The sequence below is a fragment of the Chinchilla lanigera genome, unplaced genomic scaffold (genome assembly GCF_000276665.1).
Source record: "Chinchilla lanigera isolate Chin_1 unplaced genomic scaffold, ChiLan1.0 scaffold00032, whole genome shotgun sequence".
Taxonomy (NCBI): domain Eukaryota; kingdom Metazoa; phylum Chordata; class Mammalia; order Rodentia; family Chinchillidae; genus Chinchilla; species Chinchilla lanigera.
The window spans coordinates 13,025,201-13,051,026 of record NW_004955433.1 but is presented as its reverse complement, the minus strand read 5'-3'; the positions used below and the strand labels follow the sequence as shown (position 1 = coordinate 13,051,026).

The 25,826-nt window shown below is 49.0% G+C and overlaps 1 protein-coding gene across 1 annotated transcript in view; it reads right to left on the bottom strand.

The window, feature by feature from the left end:
* Positions 1-985: 985 nt before the first annotated feature.
* The window catches only part of Mmp2 (matrix metallopeptidase 2), a gene marked incomplete in the record, with an annotated part of 25,198 nt that continues 357 nt past the window's right edge, over positions 986-25,826 (bottom strand). The window contains 13 exon segments of the mRNA XM_005388317.2: positions 986-1,877; positions 3,314-3,423; positions 7,483-7,642; positions 9,148-9,284; positions 13,141-13,282; positions 14,343-14,498; positions 16,358-16,531; positions 17,303-17,476; positions 20,114-20,287; positions 20,484-20,612; positions 21,696-21,844; positions 22,697-22,923; positions 25,664-25,826. Of these exon segments, the coding sequence (XP_005388374.1) occupies positions 1,774-1,877; positions 3,314-3,423; positions 7,483-7,642; positions 9,148-9,284; positions 13,141-13,282; positions 14,343-14,498; positions 16,358-16,531; positions 17,303-17,476; positions 20,114-20,287; positions 20,484-20,612; positions 21,696-21,844; positions 22,697-22,923; positions 25,664-25,816 (1,989 nt within the window).

The following is a 25,826-nucleotide window of genomic DNA, read 5'->3' as shown; positions in this document are numbered from 1 at the left end:
TCTACTTCTCCTCCTGTCCTTTCCCCACCAGCCCAACCAGGAGAGACCTGAAGCAGTAGATCACCAGACTATCTTAGCTGGCAGGGTCTTCTGAAAAACCCCAGGCTGCTGCGGGGCATGATGACCCATATCTGTAGTCCTAGCACTCCAGGAGGCTGATGCAGAAGGATCACAGGTTCAAGCCCAGCCTGGGCAAATTAGCAAAACTCTGTCTTAAAAAAAAAAAAAGCAAAAACCAAAACCACCTCAGGGCTTAAATTTGGCAAATTTCTATACGGAGGAGAGTAGGGGTGAGTAGTCTGGCAGGAAAGAGGAGCGTGGCCACTCACTAAAAGTAGCTATCCTTAGAAGGCATGCACATTATTCTCCCCTGGGTGTGTTTACTTGGGGAGGTTTGGGTAGTGGTAGAGGGTCAGGCTGATGATTGGCATTCTAAGCCAAGAGCTAGAGTTCCTTCTCTGGGCCATTCTTTGGTTGTGACTCAATTCTGTTAACTCTCAGCTATAGGACCCTGGGAAAACCACTTTTCTCTGGGCCTAGCCCCCTCATCAGTAAAATTCAGCTGGTTAACAGCTTCTCCTTTAGGTGACTGTAAAGGTTAGTGACTGGTGCCTGTAAAGTGTCTGGTACATTGTAAACCCTCCATTAATCAGGGGAGAAAGCACTGCTGTTGTGGGTTGTTAGTAGTAGCCTTAGAACTGGTGTCACTGTTCATGAAAAAAACTGGAACTGAGAGAATGCAAACCTTGAACGTACCCCATAACTAAAGTGAAGAACCGCTGCTCTGTTGGTGCTCTTTGCTCGCTCACACTGGAAGGACAGGAGCTCACCCACCCTGAGGCTCTCTTGCTGTTTATTTTGGTAGCTCTGACCTTCCCGGAGAACATCATCTGTTCCCTGCAGGGAGCAGAGATTTGCTCTAAGTTTCCTCTTCTGGATGCAACTGTAGCCCACTCTGGGCTCTGCTAAAACAGATGGCAAAGACTGCCACTCAATTGGAGTCTTTATTTATACTTGTTGCCATTTCCCATGGGGAACTGTTGAAGGGAGAGGCAGAAAAGGCTGAGCTGGAAGCCATGGCTTGGATTCCTCCAACCAGTGGAGGCTGAGACTGGGTAGGCACCCTAAATAGAGTGGACATGGAAACCACTGCTATGTGGGTGGAGACGCATCGTGGTGACATCAGACATCCGAGTCCTTCTACCAGGAAATGTGATAAAGTAGGAAAATCAAAGGATCAAAAGAAAAGAACAAAGTGCATACACCGCAGACTGCTAGCACAGAAAAAGTTCTAAAGCAGCCAGCAGTGAGATGCCAGGTGTTTAAGGCGGCCACTGGACTATTCCCCTATCCCACTGCCCCATGCCAGGCTGTTGGGCCACCAGTGCCCTCTTGAGATAGTCTCTGTTGGCTCTGAGGCTGCTGTGAGCCACAGAAGGTTGTGGAGGAAGATGATCCTGAAGGGGGTGGCAGCACCAGGGCAGCCCAGAGCAGAGCTGCATTGGGAAAATCAAAGCATCTCTTCAGGGGTGGCTCCAAGGAGTGGTGAGATTGGAGAGGAAAGGGGCACCTGGGAGGGGTACAACAGCACCTTTCTTTGGGCACAGGGTGGAGCCACTCTCTGGAATCTTAAATTACCAGGCTAGGGTTGAGAGTGCTGATTAACTACAGAGCTGAGGGCAGGGCTGCTAGGCCCCTCCAGGTCCTTCCCAGTGCTCAGGGCCCAGGGTGGGGAAGGGATGGAGAGGAAGGGCTAGTGGGAGCCAGGCCGGCTCAGCAACCCAGCCAGTCCGATTTGATGCTTCCAAACTTCACGCTCTTCAGACTTTGGTTCTCCAGCTTCAGGTAATAAGCACCCTTGAAGAAGTAGCTGTGACCTGGGACAGAGAAGGAAGAGAGGCTGTGACCAGCCCATCCTGATATTCTGGTATACAGCCAGAACGCTCCTGAGAGCTTGGCTGTCAGTGACACAAGGGAGAAGCTTTTAAACCAGAGAAGTGAGGACTCTTAATCCCTGACTGCTCATCTCAAAGATGAGGATAAAGACATCAACCTCTTAGGGCTTGTAGTGCAATTAAAGTGGATGATACATGCCAGCAAGTAATAATAACAGTACCCTACTTAACACCAGCACCGAGCCAAGCACTTTCTGTGACCAGAGGTGGGAAACCAGGAGCCTTTCAACCCTGTCAGGTCTACAGGTGCCTCTTATTTGGCTCATATAAATTTTTCCTTTTTTATTTTGGTTCTGTCTCTAATTATGAATAAGTTATCAACCTAGAAACACCTAGAAATGTCGTATGAATGTAAGAATGTATGCCTTCTTTTTAAAACAACTAAGATATCTGTGAAAGTTAGGCCTCAATTTTTTCAGACCAACAATCATAAGAAGCTGAGAAGCAACAGCCTCCTGTAAATAAGCCATGGGTCTCTTGTTCACCCTGGACCCTTCTAGTCCCTACTGTCTGGTCCCTGTGTGGTCCCTGGAGGTTTTGGCATCTGCGAATTCCTCCTAACATCCATGATCCTGTTCACTTCGCTTAAAATCCTGGTACATAGTATGTGCTCAGTAGATATTTGGTTGTTTGGTTGAAGATAATTCTTAACCCAGGACCTGATCATACACTGCTTTTTCTTATACCAGTAAGATCTTTAGCCCCTGGAGTTTAGAGCTGTGTGCCTGGCATATGGTAGGCACTCAAAAAAATCTTTGTGGAATTGAACTGAAATCTCCTCTAAAAAAAACTGAACTGAACTCATTTCTAGGACCCCAGAGAGCTCCCAGAAGCCTCGCCAGGAATTCAGTTTTCAAACTCTAAATTCTATCCCTTGCTGATACTGGCTGTGTTTCATTCAGCGAAGAAGCAAACAGAGTTGAGAGCAGGATCTTCGCCACATGAGCGACAGAGCATGACAAAGTTTGCCTTGTCTCAAATGGAGCCATCCTTCTGCTAACAGGAGGCAGTCACAAGGCCTCCTTCGAAACCAAAGGGACCTGAATCAAACCCCAGAATAAATCCAGGGCACCAGGCCATGTTCCTCGCTCCCTGCAGGCCTCTTCCCCTGCCCTGCTCTGGCTTCAGGCCCTGCAGCTGTGAGGGGCCTTTCTAGGTCTCTCTGCCCGAGGGCTGGCTGAGGGAGCAGGGGTCAGGGGTCTGGATGCCTTCCCAGCCCTGGGTTGAAGGGGCTGGTTTGTTTTCCCAGGGCTCAGCAGGCCTGCCCTGCACAATGAGGAAGTGTGTGCTGGGGAGGAACCAGGCCTTGGCTGGGGGCAGGGAGTCCTAGAAAGCGGACGGAAGCCTGGGTAGCTCACCACTGCCCTGCAGGTCCACAACGGCATCCAGGTTATCAGGGATCGCATTCCAGGCATCTGCAATGAGCTTAGGAAAGCCGGGATCCATTTTCTTCTTCACCTCATTGTATCTGTAAGACAAGAAATGTGGTGAATCAGACGGGCCTCTCTGGAGGCCACCTCCCCCTCAGATGGTGGCTCCTGAGAAGGCTTGAGAAACCAAACCCCAACCCTCAGAGAGGCGGCAGGCTGTAATGGGAGGGTGTGGAATCAGACTTGGGTCTCAAATTCAACTCCACCACTTATGAATTACATGACTTTGGACAATCTCATAAAAACCATCTTGCACTTAGTGCCAACACGCAGACACAAAATGTCTATCCCCATGTCTGGCACTGTGTAGGTTTGTAGAAATGTTAACTCCCTTACAAGTGCTGATCCCTGCTGCAGTATAGGGAACTCTGGGCCCAGTGCCCAAGGGTGGGGATCTGTCCCATCATTCTTTCACTCCATCGTTTGAACAAATTGCTGCTTCTTCATCTGTGAAGTGGAGATAACAAACCCCAGCTTGAGAGATGATGAGGGCCAGGGGGAATGAGGTTGCAATGCAAAGTGATGAATGTGGGCTGTAGGCTGGGTAGTCACAAGGCAGGTGGACTACCTGTCAACCTAGTCCTTGCTGCAGCTGGCAGAGGGCATAGTTTTCCTGCCTCTAATTGAGGCAAATGTCTCAGGCGTTCATTGGCAGATTCTTCTCTCTAGCCAGCAATACCTCTGTCTTATAAACATTATTGGAGAACTTCTTAGGTGCTGCTGTCTTTTTTATTCCTTTGCTTCCCCACTCACATACAACCCATTTGTGATGCTGTGAGCTTCTAATGAGCTCCTGCTCTGAGCCAGTAGGTATCCAAAAACAGGATTAGGTCTTGGGCTTGTGGAAGGCATTTTCTAGATAGATCTTTATTTGAATTGCACCCTGGTGACAGCCAAGCCTTCCTTCACAGTGCCCCTCCTAGCTGGCTGCCTTCTGCCCCATGCCCAGCCCTGCCACTTCCACCAAGCTTTCAACAACTTCCCCTACAGATGCCTTGCACAGGGATCTCCCTCCCTCACCCCTACAGATGCCTTGTACAGGGATCTCCCTCCCACTCCAAGAACTGCCAGAAAAGCCTTCGTAACCCCCACTGCACCAGAAGACAACTTCTTGCAAATCTGCTTCCTCAGGCTGGAGGCTACCAAAACCAAGTGTATTGCTTGAACGCCCAGCACCAACTCACCTCCACTGAGCCCTCTGACAACATCCTTAGAATCTGGAAGGCTCCGATGTGTGTCCCACACTTGATTTTGCGCTCATCTCTTCCTCATTCTACCCCCACCAGACAGGGAGGGCCGGAATCAACCTTACTGTATAGATAAGGGAACCGAGGCTCACGGACATGAACCCATCTGTTTCCAAGTTCTTTTCATCTAGGAGGAGCACGGCATCATGGCATGAGACAATGCTGACTCAGGAAGGTGCTGTGTGTCTTCCCAGGCCCCCTCACCTTGCACAGTGTCTCCCACATGCTGGGATACTGTTGGAAAGATTTCACAGAAGTTTCTCCCCTGCAGTGTGAAGCAGGTATAAGAATGCAGATATTTGTGTACCAGATTTTTTGTGCCTGTGTCCCTGACCTATTTTGGCCTTAGTGTATGGGATCTGGAAAATGGGGCTGATAAAGGAATCTATCTTAAATGAGAAACGCAGGTGACATTAGCAGCTTCCAGTCAGGGCTGGGCACAGGTCTGTCAGCAGAGCCACTGCCAGTTAATTTAAATGTATTTGAATCACTTCTGCTCACTACTGTAAGCTCCACAGGGTGGGGAGTGACTGCCTCTCACGCAGTGTCTCCCCAGCAGAAGAGATGCTCAAGATACATTTGTGGGCTCAGTGTAAGCTCCCACAGGCGGGCACCGAGCACTTCCTGGCATGCTGCAGGCAGATGCCCATCCCTCATCACTCAGGACTTGTTCTCCTTCTACAGCAAAGATCCCTCCAGGAATCCTCTACAGCAAGCTTCCTCTGCAGACCCCATCCAGGACAGTGCCACAGGCTCATCCACCACCTCTTCTTCGAGCAAGAGCTGTCTCTTTTGGAAGCCAAGCTCAAAACCTCTGAGCGGCCCTTCAGTTCCATCCCTGTTTGTGAGAGACAGAGGAACTTCCTCTGCAGAGCACACTGTCCATCCTGGCCCCTGGCTTGAGGAGGTGGGCCTGATGTGAAAAGGAGCGGGAGACACACAGCTCTGCCTAGAAGCCTGGCAAGGCACTGCACGGCCTGTGAGGCAGGGTGTGTCCACAGGCACTCGTGCTCTCCCATGGACACGTTGATTCTTGTCTGTGTACATGCACAGTATGTGTGGCAAGGTGACCATACAAGTCTTTCAACACTGTGCTTCAAAGATGCCAGGGCTTTATGATTCTTAGATGAACGTTTCGCTAATTCCACACCTCTCGCTGTCCATCATTCTCAGATGTGGAGGTTCCAAGTGCCTCGGAAGCTCAGACGCCACGTGAAGCATGTGGGCATGCTGGAGAGCATGCTGGGCTGTGGGCGGAAGGCCGCTAGTGGTTTCCTGGCTGGCTGTTTTTCTTCTTGAGGCTTGAGATATCAATCAGCTTAGGCTGCTAAGTGTCTTAGCAATGTGTCTAGGATTCCACCCTGTCATTGGCAGGCCTGGGACATAAGCAGCTTTTAAATCAGGGCAGCTGGAGGCGGAGCAGAGGGAGGAGAAAAGGGGGAGCTGACAGAAGCCTCAGGAGGAGGTGGAGCTGTTCCCAGGACCGCTGACAAAGCCTCAGGGAGTGGCTTCTAAGTAGCTCCTGGTAGGGCTTAGATGCAGTGGCAGACACAGGAATTTAAGAACACTAGAAGGGGGAGATGGAAAATACCCCAAAAGCCTTTGTCCAGTCCTCCCTTTTCCACTGAACGAGTGGCCCAGAGGGTGTAGTGGAGGGGCACTGGGTGAGGAAACGGGAGAAGCAGCCACAGAGCCAGCTCTGTGCTAATACACTTTTCCTCTTTCAAGTTCTGAGGACTGAACCCAGAAACCTTCTCACTGAGCTATATCCCTATCACTTTTTAATTTTTTTTAAATTTTGAGACAGGGTCTTGCTAAGTTTCTAAGTTGCCCAAGCGGGGTTTGAACTTTGCTCCTCCTGCCTTAGCCTCCCAGAGTGCTGAGGTTACAGGCATGCACCCCTACCCTGGGCTCCAGTAAACTTATATACAAACAACTTGGACGGGTTATTTAATTTATTTGGATCTCAGTTTCCTCATTGGAACATGTGAAGAATGAGCACCAAACTCCTAGGTCTGAGTTCATTGTCACCACCTGTTCCTTGATGTCAGGTTCCCCAGCTCTTTAACCTCAGAACTGAATCCTTCTTTCCAGATGACCCAGAGCAGAGAGTCATTTGCTTCCAAATTCCTCCCCTGCCAGTCTGTGCCCACAGCCACTGGACCTGTTGCAGGCCTGCCAGAGGGTGCTGCTGCTTCTGGGGGCCTGGTTTCGGGGCTGGCTCCTGTGGGCAGCTGCTGCACCCATTTTTCAGTCTTTCTCTCTGGCTGTCTCTCTCTCCCATCTGTGTCTACCACTCCCATCTCCTGGGACTCCTCTGCATGAAATACAGGGTACTGTGGTGAACAGTACAGTACCCTGTCCCGGGAGTCAGAATGCCAGAGTCCCCAACCCAACCTCCACTACTTGGTTGTGTGACTTTCGGTAGTTATTTAACCTTTCTGCACCCAAGTTTGCTCATCTGGAAAATGGAAATAATAATAAAAGTAGACACCTCGCAGAGCCCTTGGAATAGCGTCTGGCATACAGTGTCAACAGTAGCAGCTGTTATCTTTGTTTTCATTACCGCCCACTTTCAACAGTGATTCACTTTAAAATACAAGGCTCCAGACTGGACATACACAGGCCCAATCAGAAAACACACAAGAAGGGAAAAGAGATCCTGAGAAGAACTACACCATCAGTGTGCACAAGAATGGCTCATCCTTCAGGGACTTCACAGAGGGGCTTCAGCTCTGGCAGGTTAAAGATCAGAAAGAGGACAACCACGATCCACCAACCTCTAAACTTGACTGGAGGCATCTGGCCACAGTCAGCTCTGCTGTTGTCCTGCCCACAGCCCTCCCTTACCTCCAGAATTTGTCTCCCGCGAAGATGTACGTCTTTTTGTTTTTGCTCCAGTTGAAGGCAGCATCCACTCGCTGGACATCAGGGGGCAATCCCAGGCTGGTCAGTGGCTTGGGATACCCTCTCTCCAGGGTGCTTGCAGAATAGACCCAGTACTCATTCCCTGAGGGAAAGAGAAGAGGTGTTGGTGACTGTGCTGAAGTCCCCCAAGCCGGCCTGTCCCATCATCTGTCTGGTATGACCACTGCAATCATTTTGTTAATAGGGTGCAGGGTACAGCGTACATTGTTAATAGGGTACAAGGTGCTTCTCACTTCCAGGTTCAGTGCGAGCATCAGGCCTCACACACAAGGTTTTGTAAGTTGATGATAGAAGACACCATGCCAAAGAGGTGACGTAGGCTGGGGTGTGAGATCCAGGACATGTGAATGTCTTGCTGGCCACACAGAGGTACTTCTTCCTACTTTGTCCAACATTGCCCTGAGAGCCAACAGCTACCCTGACCAAGACGCATGGTCACCATGGGATAGAGATAGGAGCCAGCTTGTAGGACAGGCAGGGATCCTCTTGGTCCCCCTATCATACACCACACCGAACTCCCTCACAGCAGGCCGGCTGTCTGTCTCCTTGAGTAATCTGTGAGCAAAGGAGGGAAAGGGCTTCATCTCTAGAGCCCAGCAAAGAGCAGCACATAGTAGGTACACAAGTAAATGTTGAATGAGCAAAGCTCCCAACCTTTAGCCACGTACACCCTGCCCAGTTCTGGGCTCCTTGCACTATTACTCACTACATATTTCTGCTTTTAGTGAATTCATTTCAAAAATGTTTGAAATCAGATTTCTTTAAAAATTGTTGTTCGGTTATCTAAATGTTATCTATGGAATGATGCATTTCTGTCCTGGTTTGAATGCCACCTAGCATAACTGACCATCTGTATCAAAATAACTTTATGTTAAAAATTTAAAAATGAAAACTAGTCATTTTGTGAATTCTAACTAAATCGATGGCCTGCAAATACTTTAGCACTAGAAAGATGTCAAGAAAGAAGGAGAAAGTTTGTATATATGTATATGCAGGATAGTTAACACAGGTGCTCTACTGTCCTGTATTTCCTTGCTGAAAGAAACTGTCAGTGAGGCATTGGTTGATTAGCTTTGTATGTCTATATGTGTTTTCATGAGAAACTACATTGAAGATATCAATATGTAATACAATAAGCATTGTTAATTCCCTACCACTCTGTTTGTAACTCTGTAATGTCTGTACTGATCCTTTGCTATTTTGTAAAACATTGTCGATCTGTTAGTATTTTCCTCCTTTTATTTCTAAAATAAAAAAAAAAAAGAAAGATGTCAAGGACATACAAGCACTAAAATGAGATTGTTCTTCTTTGGCAAAGAAATTATCAGAAGGATTGAATCAGAGATAAAAAAAAGAAAAAGGAAATGTTCTCTCTCTGGGTTAAGCTGTGTGATGCTGGGTGTCTAGACTGGTCTCCCAGATGAATACAGACTTTTGGAAATGATGCTGAAAGAATGGATGCATGAAGGAGAAGAGCACCTACAGGTGCCTGGGGACTGTGGACTGGTGGGAAGGAGTTGGCCAGATTACATAACAGTCCTGGGATAGCATCCCTGGACCAAGGGCAGGTAAGACCCTTCCACACACCTGCAAAGAAGACAGCTTTCTCCTCCTGTGGGGCTTCGTAAACAGCATCAATCTTTTCTGGGAGCTCAGGCCAGAATGTGGCGACCAGCAGAGGTCCTGTGGGCTTGTCACGTGGTGTCACTGTCCTCCAAATGAACCTGGACATACAAAGCAGACGCAGTCACTCCACAGCTCTAACCATGTGTGTCTCCCAAATTGCACCCAGAAACTCCTCGGTGATGATTCTCTGATGGGAGGGACAGTCAAGATCGAAAGAAGTTTGGAGATGGGCTGCAGAATGCAGAATGGGCAGAGTCCTCCCCTGCAAGATTCTGGGGCTGAAAAGCAACTCTTTTCCTCCCCACCCTCACCTCTCTGGTTACTCCTGTCTATACTGTGTTCTCCTAGCTGTAGGATTCTCAAAATCAGCACCGAGCACCTAGAATAGTAGTTGTTTATCATATCTGTCCCATTTTTATTAGAAGCCATTTGAGACAGGGGCTGATGACAGTCTAAAGCATTTTCTGGGCTGAAATGGAATGATGACACTGTATTTTGGCAAGGGTAAGAGCTATTCTTTATGGAAGGCCTGCTATACACACTTTATGTGCCTCATAAAAGTTAATCCTCATAACAATGGGATGTGTAATCTTGGTGGTCTACCCAGAATCTATTATTTATATGCCTATCACCCTTTCTCCTAGAAATGCAGTTATGATCCATCCTTCACAATCGCCATTTCCACCATCAGCCCCCACTGCCTGTGACCCAATCTCCATCCTAAGAGTAGATACTTATTAGTCTATGATTCTGGCTCTCCAATTGTGGTCTTTAAACCACCAACAGCAGCATTTTAGGACCGCTTAGAAATAGAAATCTTTGAGTCCTACCTGAGACCCATAGAGCAGACTCACTAAACTTGAGGCCAGTGTTTTAAGAAGCTTTCCAGATGATTTTAATGTATGCCAAAGTTTGAGACTACTGATCTAAGCCAATCAGAGCTTAATATTTTTTGGCACCTGTTTCTGATTCAGCATTTGCCATATGACTTATACTGGTATGACAATACTGAACATCAGATTAGCATCTCGAATGTAGGAGTGTGTGTGTGTGTGTGTGTGTGTGTGTGTGTGTGTGAGCATGCACGCTTGCACAAGTGCACGTGTACACTTCTGTTTGCATAACTCTCCCACTGGATATGGATATGAGAAATCCATAGCCCCACTTGCCACTGGCAGTCATCCTGTAACCAGGAGGGATTCCAGTCTTGGAGTTCAGTGAATACAAAGAATGGCAGTGGCTAAAACATCAAGGCATTCCCCTTCTTCCGTACCTGTAATTTGTACCATGTGAGAGCACCTTTGTTCTATTGTCTAAGCTAGCTTCAGCTTGGAGTTAGGAGGGAGAGGGTATCTCTGCCACACAGTGAAACATTCTATTATAGGGAGGGATCACGATCCCTAATTGGCAAATGAAGCTTGGTGAAGTTATTATTAAGATTCAAATCCAGATCTGACTCCAGAATCCAAATTTCATCTTTCTGTAGTACGGGCTTTGTCCTCCCAGCACTGTGGGGCCTCAGGACTGTGGAGTGTCCACTTGAGGCCCATGTGTAAAGCTGAGTTCTTGGCTTGATGATGGGAAGGTGTTGGAATCTTTAAGAGGTGGGGCATATCGGTAGATTAAGTCATGGAAGGTGTGTCCTGAAAGGGGCCGTGGAACTCAGGTCTCCCTCTTCCTCTTCCTCACTCTCTCACTTCCTTTCAGTGCTATGAGGTGAAGGCCCCACCACCACACAGTCCCACCATGATGTACAGACTCAGGCCAGCTGGCCATGGCCTGAACCCTCCAAAACTGTGAACCAAAATATCATATGAATTTGATTATCTCAGGGTTTTTTTTTTACAGTAACAGAAAGATGACTAACACAAGTGCTTAGCATGAACTTCTGCACAGGTTCAGTGCTTAATTATTTATTGACTATTTCCATGAGTCCATTTTACATTCATCATAGTCTTTTTGAAAGGATGATATGCCGAGTCAGAAATACCTCTGGCCTGCACCTGGGCTCTGAGCCCTCTCCTAGGTCTAGTCTTCTGACATCTGCACATGTAACCAGGCTTCCTTATGGGAGCAGACTAAGGACATTGCTAGAGAATGGACTCCCCACCTGCCTCTTACTAGCCTTCACAAGTGGTTGAAGGGCAGCACGCAACATCTACTCTGGGCAATTGAGACCTAATGGTACTTGACTTCTCTTTGCACTGCAGTCTCATTACTCTCTTGCCTTCTCCCCACTGGCTGGCAGACACTGTGAAGGGCACAGCACCTGCACTCCAACACGTGCCACACCTGGAGCAGAGGAGGCCCTTCACAAGTGCATGGAATATCTTCTAGCTTCACCAGCCTCCCTGTTCTGCCTAGTATAATCCAGGATCTTTTGCATCTCTCTGGTTTTGCTTTGCAGTTCCCACTGTCTCAGTGTCATCCCATCACCATGCGTCAAAAATATGCTTTCCCTTAAAGATTGTGTTCCAAGGCTGCCTCCTGTGTGAAACCTTCCTTGAATGAGATGTTTCCCCAAAGGCATTTTGTGAGTGCCTCTGCAATCACATTTGTTTCATTCTCTTCTGCATGTGCTAAGCAGTGCCAGTTCTCTAGGCTTTGTTTCCCAAACCACACGAGTGATGCACAGACTTTAATGTGCATTGGAATCACTGGGGAGTTGTTTACAATGCAGATGCTGAAATCTTGCCTCCAGAGATTCCAGCCAAAGGCAGCAGGTGAAACCCACACATTTAACACTCACACTTTAGGTGGTTCTTGGAGGGAGGGCCGTGCATTGCTCTTTGAGAACACTGATCTAGACATCAAGCAGGGCATTTGTCTCCAGCACACTGTCTTCTCACCTACCCTACACTAAAGCTTAATGAGGAAATTGACTCTAAAGATGCCAAACAATTATATGTCAATAACAACAGCTGACATGTGTAAATATACTTACTCTGTGTCAAACATTGTTCTAAGCACTGAGATCCTTTAATCCTTGTCACTTTCCTATGAAGGAATACTAGCTATATTTTATAGATGAAGAAACTGGGGCACTAAGAAGATACTTAATTAACTTGTCTGTGGTCATACAATGTATACAGAGCAGGTCTAGGGTTCTAATGAGTCTATTTTCTCAATTACTTTTCTCTAGGGAAGATAGTACTTCATGAATAGATAGATGGGTGAATGGATGATGGTTGGACGTATTCATGGATGGCCAGATGGATGAGTAGATGGACAATGGGTGGACCATTTAATGAGGCCCTAAGTACTTCTTGCCATTATTCAGGGGACTAAGCAATGAGAGTGAGTCTCAACTGTTTGTCAAGTCAGTGGGGATTTTTATCTATAGCAAGGATACTACCTCTCTCTATCCTGTGGTCACTTATTTACCCACACCTTGAACAGTTTGGCTGTTTGAGGTCAAGAACATCTCAGGGAAAGGCCTATGGTAAACTGTATTATTGTTTTCAATTCTTTCCTCCATCCTATTTTAGAATGAAGCATACATGTGCACTGCCATGTGACTTTGTTGTTTGTCTTTGGAACAGGTATTAGGAGTGGCCAAATGGTTTGCTTTAATCACTGGAATGTTCTCAGGTATGATGTGCGTGGAGGCTTTAAATATGCTGGTGTGGTTTGATTTGCTTCTTGTGCCATATCACCTAGCACAAGCTGTCACTAACATGAGGAAAATGAGTGACATGCAGAGTACACCTCACCCCCAACCTCAGCCAGAAGCCTAGACACCTAGCAGGCCTGCAGAGCATGTAGGAGCAAAAGAGATGCCTGCGTGGTAAGCCACTGAGATCTGCAGGTTGTGTGAGGCACAGCAAAAGCTGCTGGCAATAGGTCATTCTATAAGGCCCCGGGGGTCCTCAACAAGGGGTAGTGACATAGGAATAATAGAGAAGGGAGGAGGTCAGGAAGCAGGAAGGATAAGAAGCAAATGCCTGCACTCACCGGTCCTTGAAGAAGAAGATCTCACCACGGATCTGAGAGATACCATCAAAGACAATGTCCTGTTTGCAGATCTCAGGAGTGACAGGTCCCAGTGTGGGTGTGGGGCCAGTTCCGGTATCAATGTCAGTGTCAGGAGAGGCCCCTGGGGGTTGGGGGGAGGGACACACGGCCTTAGATTCTCCCTGGGTCTAGAGGTTCTCTCCACCAGGCTGCGCCCCCAGCATCAGGTGCAATACTCTTCTGGCCCTAGTGTGAGCCCAGGAAGATAAAGGTGCTTGGACTTGGAGTGTGGGAAATAAAGCCAAGGGAATGAATTCCCATCTCATAGACAACAAAAGCAAGGCCCTGAAGGGTTTGGCAAGTCTCAAACCCAAAGCCAAAGATTCAAACCCAAACCCAAAGCTCAGTTTCTTAAGCCTGCAAGAGTCAAGGTAGTCAGGGGCCACTCGTGTATAGTACTAGAGCTGGGTGATTGCCTCCAGCTTGAATGTCTTTACTTCTCATGATAAGCAGCCACATTTGACGAGGCTGAGTCCAGAGGGATAAAGTCTTGTTCAATCCCTAGAAGCTGCCCAGTGGCAAAGACAGCACTGGAACCTGTGGTCCAAACCTCAGGTTCTTTCCCGAGCTCAGTGTCCCCAAGCTCCTCGCTCAAGTACAACCTCCACTATTTTGGCCTGGCTCCAGTACCACCAGGACCATCAGGAATTGATTTTCTATTTTAAGAAATGGACTGACTTCCTAAACTCTAGCCTCCCTCTAAGCACAAATAATAAACAATCATTGGCTTCAGGGATTAGTTGTGTTTCCATTACATATCAAAATAAAAGCATATTTTGAGAACTAGAAACTTTCACTCCCATAGCAGTAAGCTCATCCCCGATGATGGCGAAGTCTGGCCTGCGGTCAGCTAACTCTCCTGGTGAAGGGCGTGGATGCTCAGACTCAAACATCAGTTTATTTGCTTGGAAAGCGAAGAGCCCTAGAAATGGGGAACCAAGCATGGTGGAAACAGCTGGCGTTTATAACAGACAGAGCTATTCAAGGGTCCCGTTGGAGCCCTGCTCTGACTCCTTTAAGACCAGGTCAGCACTCCTGCCTCCTGCCCTTGTCTCTGGAAGATGAAACCTTGCTGATTCCTACTCTTTGTGCCTTCCTCCCAGGCTGCACACCCGCCCACAGGACCCCAAAGGGAGGTTTACCGTAGAGCTCCTGAATGCCCTTGATGTCATCATGGGAGAGGCGGAAGTGCTTGGTGTAGGTGTAAATGGGCGCCATCAGGGCCCCAGGGTCTTCCGAGTGCTCCAGCCCCATGGCGTGGCCAAACTCATGAGCTGCCACAAGGAACAGGCTGTACCCTGAGAGCCACAGCAGGGAGAAGGGGTTGAAAGACAGAGAGATGAGCCTGGAGTCAGGGTCTCAGCGAGGGAGACTTCAGGGATATCCCCATGGGGGCCAAAATCCCTGGATGTGGCACATAAGGACTTTTACTTCTCCTAAGCTATCTGGACTTAATGATCAGTGCCTACTGCTTCCAAGTGGGGTCAGCCAAAGTCCTTCTGCCTCTCCCCAGCTCAGGAGGCGTATATGCTAAAAAGTAGGAGTGCGAGAAGCATCTGCAAATCTTTTGTGTTAAAAGGGATGTTCTGCTGCAAAACAAAGGAGTTTTTTTGCCAACAAAGAAAAAAAAATTTTGTTTTGTTTTGTATTTGTTAGAAATTGTGTTTCCCAGCCTTTCATATCTCTATAAAGACTAGGGGTCAATCCTGTTCTTCAAACCTCCCAAGAGGTAGGCAGGTGGGGAAAGACTCCCTCCATGATCCCCCCACTCCTACCCCCCCCAAAGCAGGGGAAACCATGCCCCCTTGGGCTCAATGTCCAGGCTCAGCCAGAGATAGCCAGTAAATCCTACTTCACACCCTGTTCTGGGTTGAATGATGCCCTGCAAAAGATAAGTTTAAGTCCAACCCTGGATACCTGTGAATGTGACTTATTTGGAAATAGGGTCTTTGAGATGTAATTAAAATGATATCACACGGGGGTGCAGTGGGCCTTTAAATTAATGTGGCTCACATCTTTATAAGATGGACTCAGAGTCAGGCACAGGCGGAGGCAAGAAGGCTGTGTGATGACAGGGGCAGGGAATGCAGTCCTGCAGCCTTCAGGGGGACAGGGCCTCACTGACACCTTGATTTCAGACTCTGAGCCTTCATTATTATGAAAGAATCGGTTGATTTTGTTTTAAGCACAATTTATGGTACTTTGTCAGAGCAGCCCAAGAAAAGTAATATTCACCCAGTGTGAGCCCCAGAACCATTCAGGCAGATGGAGGTTGCCACTGGTGGGCAGAAGGCTGGCACAGAGCAGGTAAAGTGAGGAAATGTCCCAGCATGGCACTTGCCTGAGGATAAGAAAAACACCTTTGTCCAGTCTCTGGGATCCACCACGTTCATCTCATTGTGAGTAAAAAATAAATAAAAATAACATAAAGGGAGACTGGCCTCACTGTGGCAGGCCCTGGACCAGCCCTCTCACCTACTGCAGGTCATCAGGGGCTTTGAGCCCCAGGTGCACAGGCCCTGCAGACTAGAGAGGGCATGGTGCCCATGGACCTCGCTCACCACACTGTCCACAGTAGAGTCATGGACCATTTCCTGGTCACTCTCTCACTCCAGCCCAAGTCCTGGTGGGTAGAGAGCTGTCCTGGAAGGCTATGTCCTAATCACAGATGAGGGACCATCACTCACATCTTGACAAAGAACAGAGCTAATGGGTCAGAGAGAGTCTAGAGCCTCTGCTGCCTGCCCCGCTCCTTAAAGGCACCTCTGTATTAGAGTGGGAATGTCTCTGAGAAGAATCACACTTCCAGAGCAGAGGAAGCCATGCCTGCAATGGTGGCAACATCCCTGCTTGAGGGAGTGGTCGAGACAGAAGACAAGGCTGGAAACCAGGAGGGTTGGTTTCCACCGGGAGGCAGCTACCAGGTGGACGAGGTCCTATTTGGAGGTTGTATCTCTGCCTTCTTGGGCAGGGCCTCAGCAGGAAACCTGTCTCCACCAAGGCCAGACAGGTTTTCTGCCCTAGGAGTAGGTCTGGGGTCCTGCAACTACAGTAGGTGGGTATCTGGGGGTCAGTGTCTGTGCTTGAGGTGAGGTCTCCATCCCAGGTACAGGGACAAGGTGTCCAGTGTCTCTGCCCAAATGCCGGGGCCTCATACCTTGATCTGGGCAGAAGCCCCACTTTCGGTCATCATCATAGTTGGCTGTGGTGGCACACCACAACTTCCCATCGCTGCGCCCGGCACTGGTACAGCTCTCGTGTTTGTTACCCAAGAAGGTGAAGGGGACGACACAGGGGGCACCTTCTGAGTTCCCACCGACAGTGGACATGGCTGTGGGGTGCAAGACATGGGTCAAGAGACAGCAGGGGGTCTGAGGCTCCCACCCAGAAACAATGCTATTATGCTGATGTTAATAAACCACATTTACAGAGTCCTCGCTCTGTCCCACATTTTAGGTCAAGAGCTCACGCCCACATCTCACCGCCCCCACTCCAAACCTGCACAGTGGTTACCAAAGGCTATACCCATGGAGAAACCATGGATGCAGACCCAAAAGTTGGCAGAGAGTAAAAACTTGCCTGAACAGATACTTAGGGTTGGAGCTAAGGTTCAAACCCAGACAGCCAGGGTCCAGAGCTGTCATCAGCCTCCTACCTATGGGGGCAGGGGACTGGGCAGGGCGGATAGTCCCAACACACACTCCTGTACAGTAACACCCACAAACAGGTCCTGGGGAGACCAAGCTCTGTGTGTGCCTCTTAAAGCATGCTTGGTGGAAGGAAGAAAGGTAGAAGGGAGGAGCAGAGGAAGGGAGTCCTTAGTGAAAACCAGATAGGAGGAGATGCAGACCAGAAACACAGGGAGGAGAGACAGCAAGGTCAGAGAGACAGTCTGAGACACAAGGGGTGAGGGTCACTTGTAGAAGGTACTGAGCAGGCCTGACATTTAGGCTCAGCTGGCTGCTGACGCCTCACATGTGTCCTGATTTCTGTGCCCATGCTGTACTAGCTGCCAGGGATTCTGGCGGGCACCCCTACCTGCAGGAAAGGAAGTTGGGGTGACTGAGTGGGTTTCTATCAGACAGCAGGAGGAGACACCCACCAGTCTCGGGGCAGAAGCCATACTTCTTGTCTCGGTCGTAGTCCTCAGTGGTGCCACACCAGCGGTAGCCATCCGTGCGGCCCTCGGTGGTGCAGCTGTTGTAGGAAGTGCCCTGGAAGCGGAACGGGAACTTGCAGGGCTGTCCATCGGCATTGCCACCCATGGTGAACAGGGCTGGGGGAGGGAGACAGGGGGATGCCATTGAGAGAGAGATATCTGCCTGGGCACGGAGCTGGCAGGCTGCCCACCTGCCAGTTCACACCAGTGTAGTTGTGTTGTTAAAATATTAAAACCATCCTCATTTGTTGGTTCTGTGGGCTCCCAAGGAGAAGCCCTGCAGCCCTGTCCCCTCTGCTCCTTCCCCTGGGACCTCACGGACACCAACCACAAAATGGTCAACATTTGGTGCACAGCACGGGCCTCCAGAACTCCACCCCAACATCAAGGACAACATCCACTTTGCTGGTCAGTGTATACACCCTGAAGATCGCTAACTACATCACCCATGGGAAACACATCTGGAAGAGTCTCTCCATTTGATAGATGGGGAAAGTGAAGCTGGGAGAAGGATGGTTCCAGAACAGTTCACAGTCACATAAATGAAGTGAACACAGGCTGTAGCTGAAAACTACAAAATTCACTAATCTCAACCTCTGGAGCATTCTCTGTCTCCACACACACATATACACATGTGCATGCAGAGAGACAGCATCACTTCCCTTCAACCCAGGGAACATTCCTGGATAGCCCTGCTGTGGTCCCTGCAGGACAGAATGGAGCAAATGAGAAGAAGATGGTGTCTCCATAACCCTTTTAACACACACACCAGACTCCCACTCCCAGGACAAGGGCCATAACTGGAGAGTCCAAGAAGAGATTGTGACTCAGGATCTGGCCTGTCTCTCCTGAGTTCTCTCCCTACTCCTCTGTCCCCTCATCCACCACCGAGCTACAAAATGGCGTGTCTCTGGAATTGCCAACTAGCAAAACCACAAGTGCGTAACAAAGACCATCTGTGCACAGTGGCGCCAGAGGTGACCTCACCAGCTTCTGTTAACTCCGCCATGGCCAGCATGGAGCCCAGGCCCTGACCTCTCCCCTCAGGACTCAGGGTCCTTATCCTCACTGCTTCACTTCCCGCAAACAAGAGCCCTTGTCCTGGGATGTAGACCAAATGGGACCCACAGAAAAGGCCAAATGGAGCCCAGAGACCTTGGTAGTGTGGGAGTGGGGAAAGGCAAAGTGTTAACGTCAACTGAAGCCAGCTCCCCCACTCCGCCTCTGGTCTCCCATCAGCTGAATCTCTACCACCCAGGAAGCCCCTGACTCTGCCTGGATCCACCCCCCAACTAAGAGGGCAAGAAGCAGACACTGATTCAGCAGTCAGGAGGGGCTGAGTAACAAGAACCACAAGACCCAAACATGTGCACGTTGTGCATACTTGCACCTGGCTGAAGACCAAGTAGATGGCTAATGTCCAAGGCAGGGAAAAACCCTTCCAAACTTGTGAAATACCGCTGTTCCTATTATCAAGGCATTCTGTCTCCATCAGAGGCACTGACTCATGAAAGGGTTAACGCCGCCTGACTCCTTGATGGGAAATGCAGGATGAAACAGTATTTTTATTTAAAAACTTCTGAGGTACTAATAGTCAATGGCTTAAATTCTTATGTAACGCAAAGTTTAGCTTTGGTAATGCAAGTAAACAGGAAGACAATTAGCAAACTTTTTGCTTCTTTCCTTCTGTCACGAAAGTTGGTGCCCAGTGTTGGTTGCTGTGGGGTCAGAGAGATTTCATGAACACATGTAATTATACCTAAACTGATGGACAGTCTGTAGACTACAGACTGAAGAATCTTTACCAGATGGGAAAGAAGGAAGTGTTTAGAAAAGAATTTTAGATTTTTCTCCCATTTTCCCCAGCTTTCCAGAGTTTTGATCTCTAGACTCATCAAATACGATGACTGGTATAAGGTCTTACTATTTTGTTCGGATTTGTCATTGTCAAGAATGTTTTAAGAAAGGACTGAATGTGGATGTCATGCACTTATACATTTTAAATCTCTTCCTTTAGATGGCTTCAAAATCTGAAACTACAGTTCCAAACACACACACACACACACACACACACACATGCACATGCACACTCATCAGCTGAGTTGACAATAGAACTAGTGGTGGATCAATGGCTGATGTTCCCAAGGTCGAAGTCTCCAACTAGATCAGGTGCCAGCTAGGTCCGAGTCCTGCCTCCCTAGCCTACACCATGGTAGGCCTCCACCCATCTCCAGGCTGGTGCCCTTATGCCCTTCAGCCCTCAGCCTTGATTACAGTATAGAAAGTGATTCCAGAATCATGGGGCATTTTAATAGCTCTACATTCATTATCATGTATGTTAAAAAACAATTAGCACAGCAAGCCTATGATTTCACATATATTATGGACAATGGTAAGACTTTTTAAAAGTTGAATTAATCAAGGTATTAAGTAAGCCAGGCCAATACATTTTGATCAACAAAGGACCATATGGCAGTGGTCCCATACGATGATGGGTCCATAACACTGTATCACCTAGTGACGGAAAGAGGATGCTGATTTGTATAAGTCATCTTATGATGTTCACACTTGCTTAACTACACTTTTCTCAGAATGTGTCCCCATCATTAAGCAGTGTGCAGCTCTCAGGGTACAGATGGCTCGAGCCAAGATGGTGAGGCATATATGAAGAGTTATGGAGAATGGTGACTGACCAGCCTGCCAGGGACAGAGCAGGGACCTTGAGAAGGTTGCAGACTGGGAGAAGATGCTCACCTTCATGGGGGCAAAAGCCGTACTTGCCGTCCTTCTCGAAGTTGTAGGTGGTGGAGCACCACAAGAAGCCATCACTGCGGCCTGCATCTGTGCAGCTGGTGTACTCACGGCCGTTGAAGAGGAAGGGGAACTTGCAATACTCCCCATCGGCATTTCCATATTTCACACGGACCACTGAGGCAACATGGAGCATGTGGTTTGGCCTTGATAGCCTTTCTTTGGAGACTAGGATTGGGGCTCCCAGGGGTGTGATTTCCCTTCCCCTCCCATTGACCCATCACATCAGAGCAGATGGAAAGGCTCAAGGTCACCAGAGAAGCCACGGTCCTTGCCACCAGATGACAAGGGGGCACACAGAGGACTGTCTTACCTTGTCCTTCTCCCAGGGTCCATAGCTCATCGTCATCAAAGTGAGAGTCTCCCCCAACCCCAGGACCTGGAGCAAAGGCGTGAGCCAGGAGCCCATCCTTCCCATCGAACGGATACCCATCTCCATGCTCTGAAAAGCCACAGAAGGTATCAGCTTCCAAACACCTTACTGGACCCCAGACACATCCATACCCAAGCCACCCAACTTCTGTCCCCTTCCCCAGTCCCACTGAGGCTATCTGGCACTAGAAATACAAGGATTCAGTAGAGACTTTTCCAATCTGATTGTGAGCATGGTCTCACTATGGTCTACACTACTCTGTCAAGTCCACATGCCTCCCTTATCTGTACCTTCTACCTACACTGTCTACACTACTACCATTGCCACCATATCTACTCACATGCCTACAATGCCATACTGGTGTCTCCATCACTTACCTTCATGGTCCTTAATGTCTACATCATCTACTTTTCTGTCACCACTGCCCTCTAATCCATATCCAGCCTAAAGCTCACATTATCACCAATATCCACTACTCTAACCCCCATGCCTACTACCAAAGTCCATTCATCCACTCATGGGGCTACATGGCTTTCTGTCCCTAACTCTGTAACCTCATCACTATACCATTCAGTGCTACATTACCTACCTTCATGTCCATGTTACTACCTGTGTTCACACCACAATTCACATGGTAGCCTTGAGCCTGGGCTCTATTCATGTCTCCATTGCTCCACCATGCCTGAGCTGTCAGTCTATAACTCCTCTGCATTAGGCAGCATTACTCAACAGAACTTTCTGTGATGCTACAGATGTTCTTTGTGCTGCCAAGAGGCCACTTGTTTCCTGTGGCCCTTGAGCACTTGAAACATGGCCAGGGTGACTGATACACTGAGTTCAAAATTTAAAAAGATTTTGCTAATTTAAATTTAAATAGCCATATGCATTTAGTGGCCACCCTTAGGGCTGTACAGATGGATACTTACTTCAGGGTTTTACTGTCTACAGGTTACACCATATCACCTGTGCCCTCGCATCTAGGTGGCTCTCCAGTGTCTGTGTTGCGTGGTGCTGCCCCCATCTAAACCACCTCCAGTGTCGATAACTGCTGCCTTGTGGTCTACATCGCACTCTACGCCCCTCTAATGTCCAAATAACCCCTTTGTCTCTACATCCCTGCTGCAACCTGCCACCAGCCAGCTTCCTCCCTACCCCAGCGGCCGAAGTTGATCATAATGTCAGCCTCTCCATCATGGATTCGAGAAAACCGTAGTGGGGTTACATCACTCCAGACTTGGAAGGCTCGCGCAAAGGCATCATCCACCGTCTCGGGGTCCAGATCAGGTGTGTAGCCAAGGATCCTGAAGGTGGCAGAAAGCACACATGTGTGTACAATGTGTACAAATATGTATGTGTGTATAGGAGCATACAAATGTGTGCATAAGCATGTGAGTGGTCCACAAGCATGTACACACACATGTGTGTGTGCAGGAGTGTGTGCATAGAAGCACACTTGTACAGGAATATGTGTGCACATACTGAGCTCGCCCGCTAAGAGAACAGCTCCACAGAAAGCCTTGAGACCCATGGGGTGACAAATCAGCCAGCCTTTTCAGGTTCCATCATAAGAGTTTCATCTCTGACTTCCATCAGGTGTAAGGGTAGGCAAGGACATGAAGACTGCATTATGGGACACAGGGAAGAGACTTCATCCCCACAAAGCATAACTCTTATCCAGTTAGCAACCAATTAAAACAACTCGGTAAGATGAAAACCCAATTAGCAGTCAATCATCAAGCTTCCTCAGCCTGCCCCAATGACACATCTACTGATAATAATAATGGTGATGATGGCCAATTCTTATTACACTCTTGCCATGTGCCAGACACCATGGAAGCCCTTTGTTTGTGTGTGGATTACCTAAGTTCCCAGCCAAGGCTGGGAGGAAAGGTGTTTTTAGCCCAGTTTTGTAGATTGGAAGGCCATGCTCAAAGCACTGAAAGGCACAAAGGCCAATGCGCCATGACTAGTGAGTGTGAGGCTCGAATCCAAGTCTATCTGAATCTATCTGCCAAGAACTCTGTATGCAGTCTCCCTAGGACACCCCAACCCTCACTACTGACATGGGTCCCCTGAGTGGGGAAAAGGCAGATGCAAGCAGGCTCAGTGTCCCTTAGCCCAGGGGCCCTGCCTCCCCGGCCCTGCCTTGGCACCTGTATGAGATCTGGTTCTTGTCCCACTTGGGCTTGCGGGGGAAAAAGTTGTAATTGGCCACATCTGGGTTGCCGCAGCGTGGCTTCCGCATGGTCTCGATGGTATTCTGGTCAAGTTCACCTGTCTCGGGCAGCCCGAAGAACTTCTGCATCTTCTTGAGGGTGTCTTTCAGCACAAACAGGTTGCAACTATCCTTGGGGCAGCCATAGAAGGTGTTCAGATATTGCTGGAGGGAAAGAGCAGCCCCGGCAAGGAGCCATGTCAAGATAACAGAGCACTGACCAAAGCAGCCTGCAGCAACTGCTCGCCAGTCCAGGCCCTACCCAGAAAGGAATCCAGAGCCCATGAGCAGTGGTGCTAAGCCAGCTCTGTCACACAGCTGCAGGAGGCATATGCCCTGATTGGTTCCAAGTGCTTACCACATGCCCTGCACTGAAGTCAGTATATATTACCACATTTAATGCTCACAACAACCCCTTAATAGAGACATTATTAGCCTCATCATACAGAGGAAGAAAATAAAGCAGAGAAAGTAAGCAACTTGCCTAGGATCACAGCTCACCAACAGCAGACTGGATTTGGGACTAAGGAATCTGGCTCCAGAGTCCACACTGGAACCATAAATGTTCCTGCTCTCTTCCTTTATCTCCATCGTCCCACTGAGCTACCAAATAGCTGATGACTTAGGGATGAATTTTCTCCTTTTTTACTCATATGGAGATTCAATTGCTTTGTGTACGGTCTCTGGCAACAGATAGAACCTGGATTCGGGTCCTCAATCTGCCATCTCCAATGATGAAATGGTCCTTTCCTTCCAAGGTTCTTGCCTAAACAGGAGCCAAAATCCAGCAGCTCCCTGCAGAGATTTGGGGATCAACCACTTCATTCATTTATTCAAGGAATGCATTTTGATACCTTCCATGTGCCAATTCCTGTGCAATTGCTGGGGTAAACTGGTGAACAAGGCAGACACTTCTAGTCTCTATGGTTCAAACTGCAGTGCAGGGAGGCCAATGGGTCACAAACAAATGCAAAATTAAATAAGCAATTGAGGCTATGTTGGAATGGCAAAGGAAGCCAGGAGATCCACTGACAGTGGCTCTACAACTCATTGGGGGAGTAAGGAGAGAGGAAAAAGAGGGTGTGACGGTAACACAGTGAACGCAATGGCTAACACTTATTGAATGCTTACCAAGGCCAGGTACCCTTCCAAGTGTCCAAGATTACCTCTCTAACCCTGAGATAGCTGCCACTGTTTCCCTCAGTTTGCAAGTGAAGAAACTGGAATTCTAGAAGTAAGTCCATTGTCCAAGATTAGCAGTCATTCGGTGCACTCCTTGGAAACCAGGGAGTCAGCCTAAGTCACAGCCCCTCTTCTTCTATTTATTTGGTTTTATGATACTAGGAGTTATGGTACTAGGCACTGAGTTACATCTTTACCCCTTTATATATTATTTTATTCATTTTGAGACGGGGTCTCATTAAGTTGCTAAGTTCCCCAGGCTGGGTTCTAACTTGCTATCCTCTTGCTTCAGCCTCCCAGAGTACTAGAATTACAAGTGTGCCTCAACATGCCCAGCAGAGGCTCTTTTCTTAAGGCTTCACAGTCTCGCTCTGCACTACATGGACTTCCACTGTCCGTAGAAGGGTTGGGGACCCATGTAGTTTTATCACACTCTAAAATTCTACTTTCATCACTAGCCAAAAGGCACATCATTATGCCAGCCAGGTCCAAGCCCTTGAAACATACAGATCCCTAAAACTTTAGAGAGATCCCTCCACCCATGTACCCGGAAGGGACAGAAGCTGTAAAAGTGCAGGTGCTGAAGAACTGGGGTCACATCTTGAGGGAGGGCCCAGGGTGACCTGGAGACACAGGATTCCTGTTTTAGACAGGTTGGGGAGAAGGTTGCTGAAAGAAGGGGCACCTCTGGGATGGCTGAGTCAGCGAGGGGACAAATGTCCTGTGGTCCTTGAATGATCCCCAGCCCAGGTACCTACAGGGTGGGGGGCAACGCATGCAGCTGTGTGCCCCTCGCTCTGCTTATGTAACGCTGCGGCGGTGGTGCCTCAGGGGCCAGGCGCATGTTCATTCTCAAAACATCTGAGACCAGCTCTGAGCCCCGCCAGGAGGGTGGGCTAGCTGGCAGCCTTTGGACCTCAGCAGTGCAGTCGGCCTCCGCCCCACGCGCCCAGGCCCAGCAGCAGCCGCCCCTCCCTGTGCGTGCTAGCTCTCCTGGCCAGTCCTCTGTGGCGGCCTCCTCTTGGAGGGCTCGAGGAAACTTTCCGAGGCTCAACCTTTGACCCTCCGGGGGCCAATGTAAAGCCAACTTGTGCGTAAAGACAGGAGAAAAAGCTGCCCTCTGCTTCCTTACTGTCCGATTATTTGCAAAAGTCCCCCGGAGATGTTTACCTAAGGCCCTTTCCAAATGTGCTGCAGAGACTCCCAGAAGCTTGCCAAGCCGCACTCTGGCCACCCTCGTCTGTGCAAAAGTTTATCCAAGTGAGGTGCTAAAGTATTCCTTTCCCAAAGTCGCAGAAGAGACCCCTCCAGCTGCCGCCAAGGGCTTTACCAGGGCGCTGGCCGAAGGGCAGTGGCGAGCTCTCCAGATGTGTCCCAAAGTCCTGTACAAAGCCCGCCCCCTTACCAAGTCCTCCAGATCTACACAAAGTCCCCGTTACTTACAAAAGAGAGCCCTCCCCAGACATTTGCAAGCACCTTCTCTCCCGCCTCAGCAGCTTGGATGTGTCTGAAAGTGGACAAATTGTTTGCCAAAGGCCTTCTCCACTTACCAAAGCCCCCTCCGTTTACAAATGAGCCCCCCACCCGTTTGCTAAAGACGCCTCAGTCCGTTTGCCGAGACCCCCCACCCCACCCCACCCATTACTGGGAGACGCGGGGCCACCGGCCTTTGCCTCTGAAGTTTGCCGCTACTTGGCTCCCGGAGGCCAGCACGGCAACTCACCACCGCCAGTTCTTTGTCCGTTTTGGGAGCGACATCGCCGGGGAACTTGATGATGGGCGACGGCGCGGCGGCAGCGCGGGGCAACAAGCAGCTCAGGACGCAGAGGGCCCGCAGCGGGCCGGCGACGGTGCCCCAGGCCCCTCGCGCCCGCATCGTCGCGCTC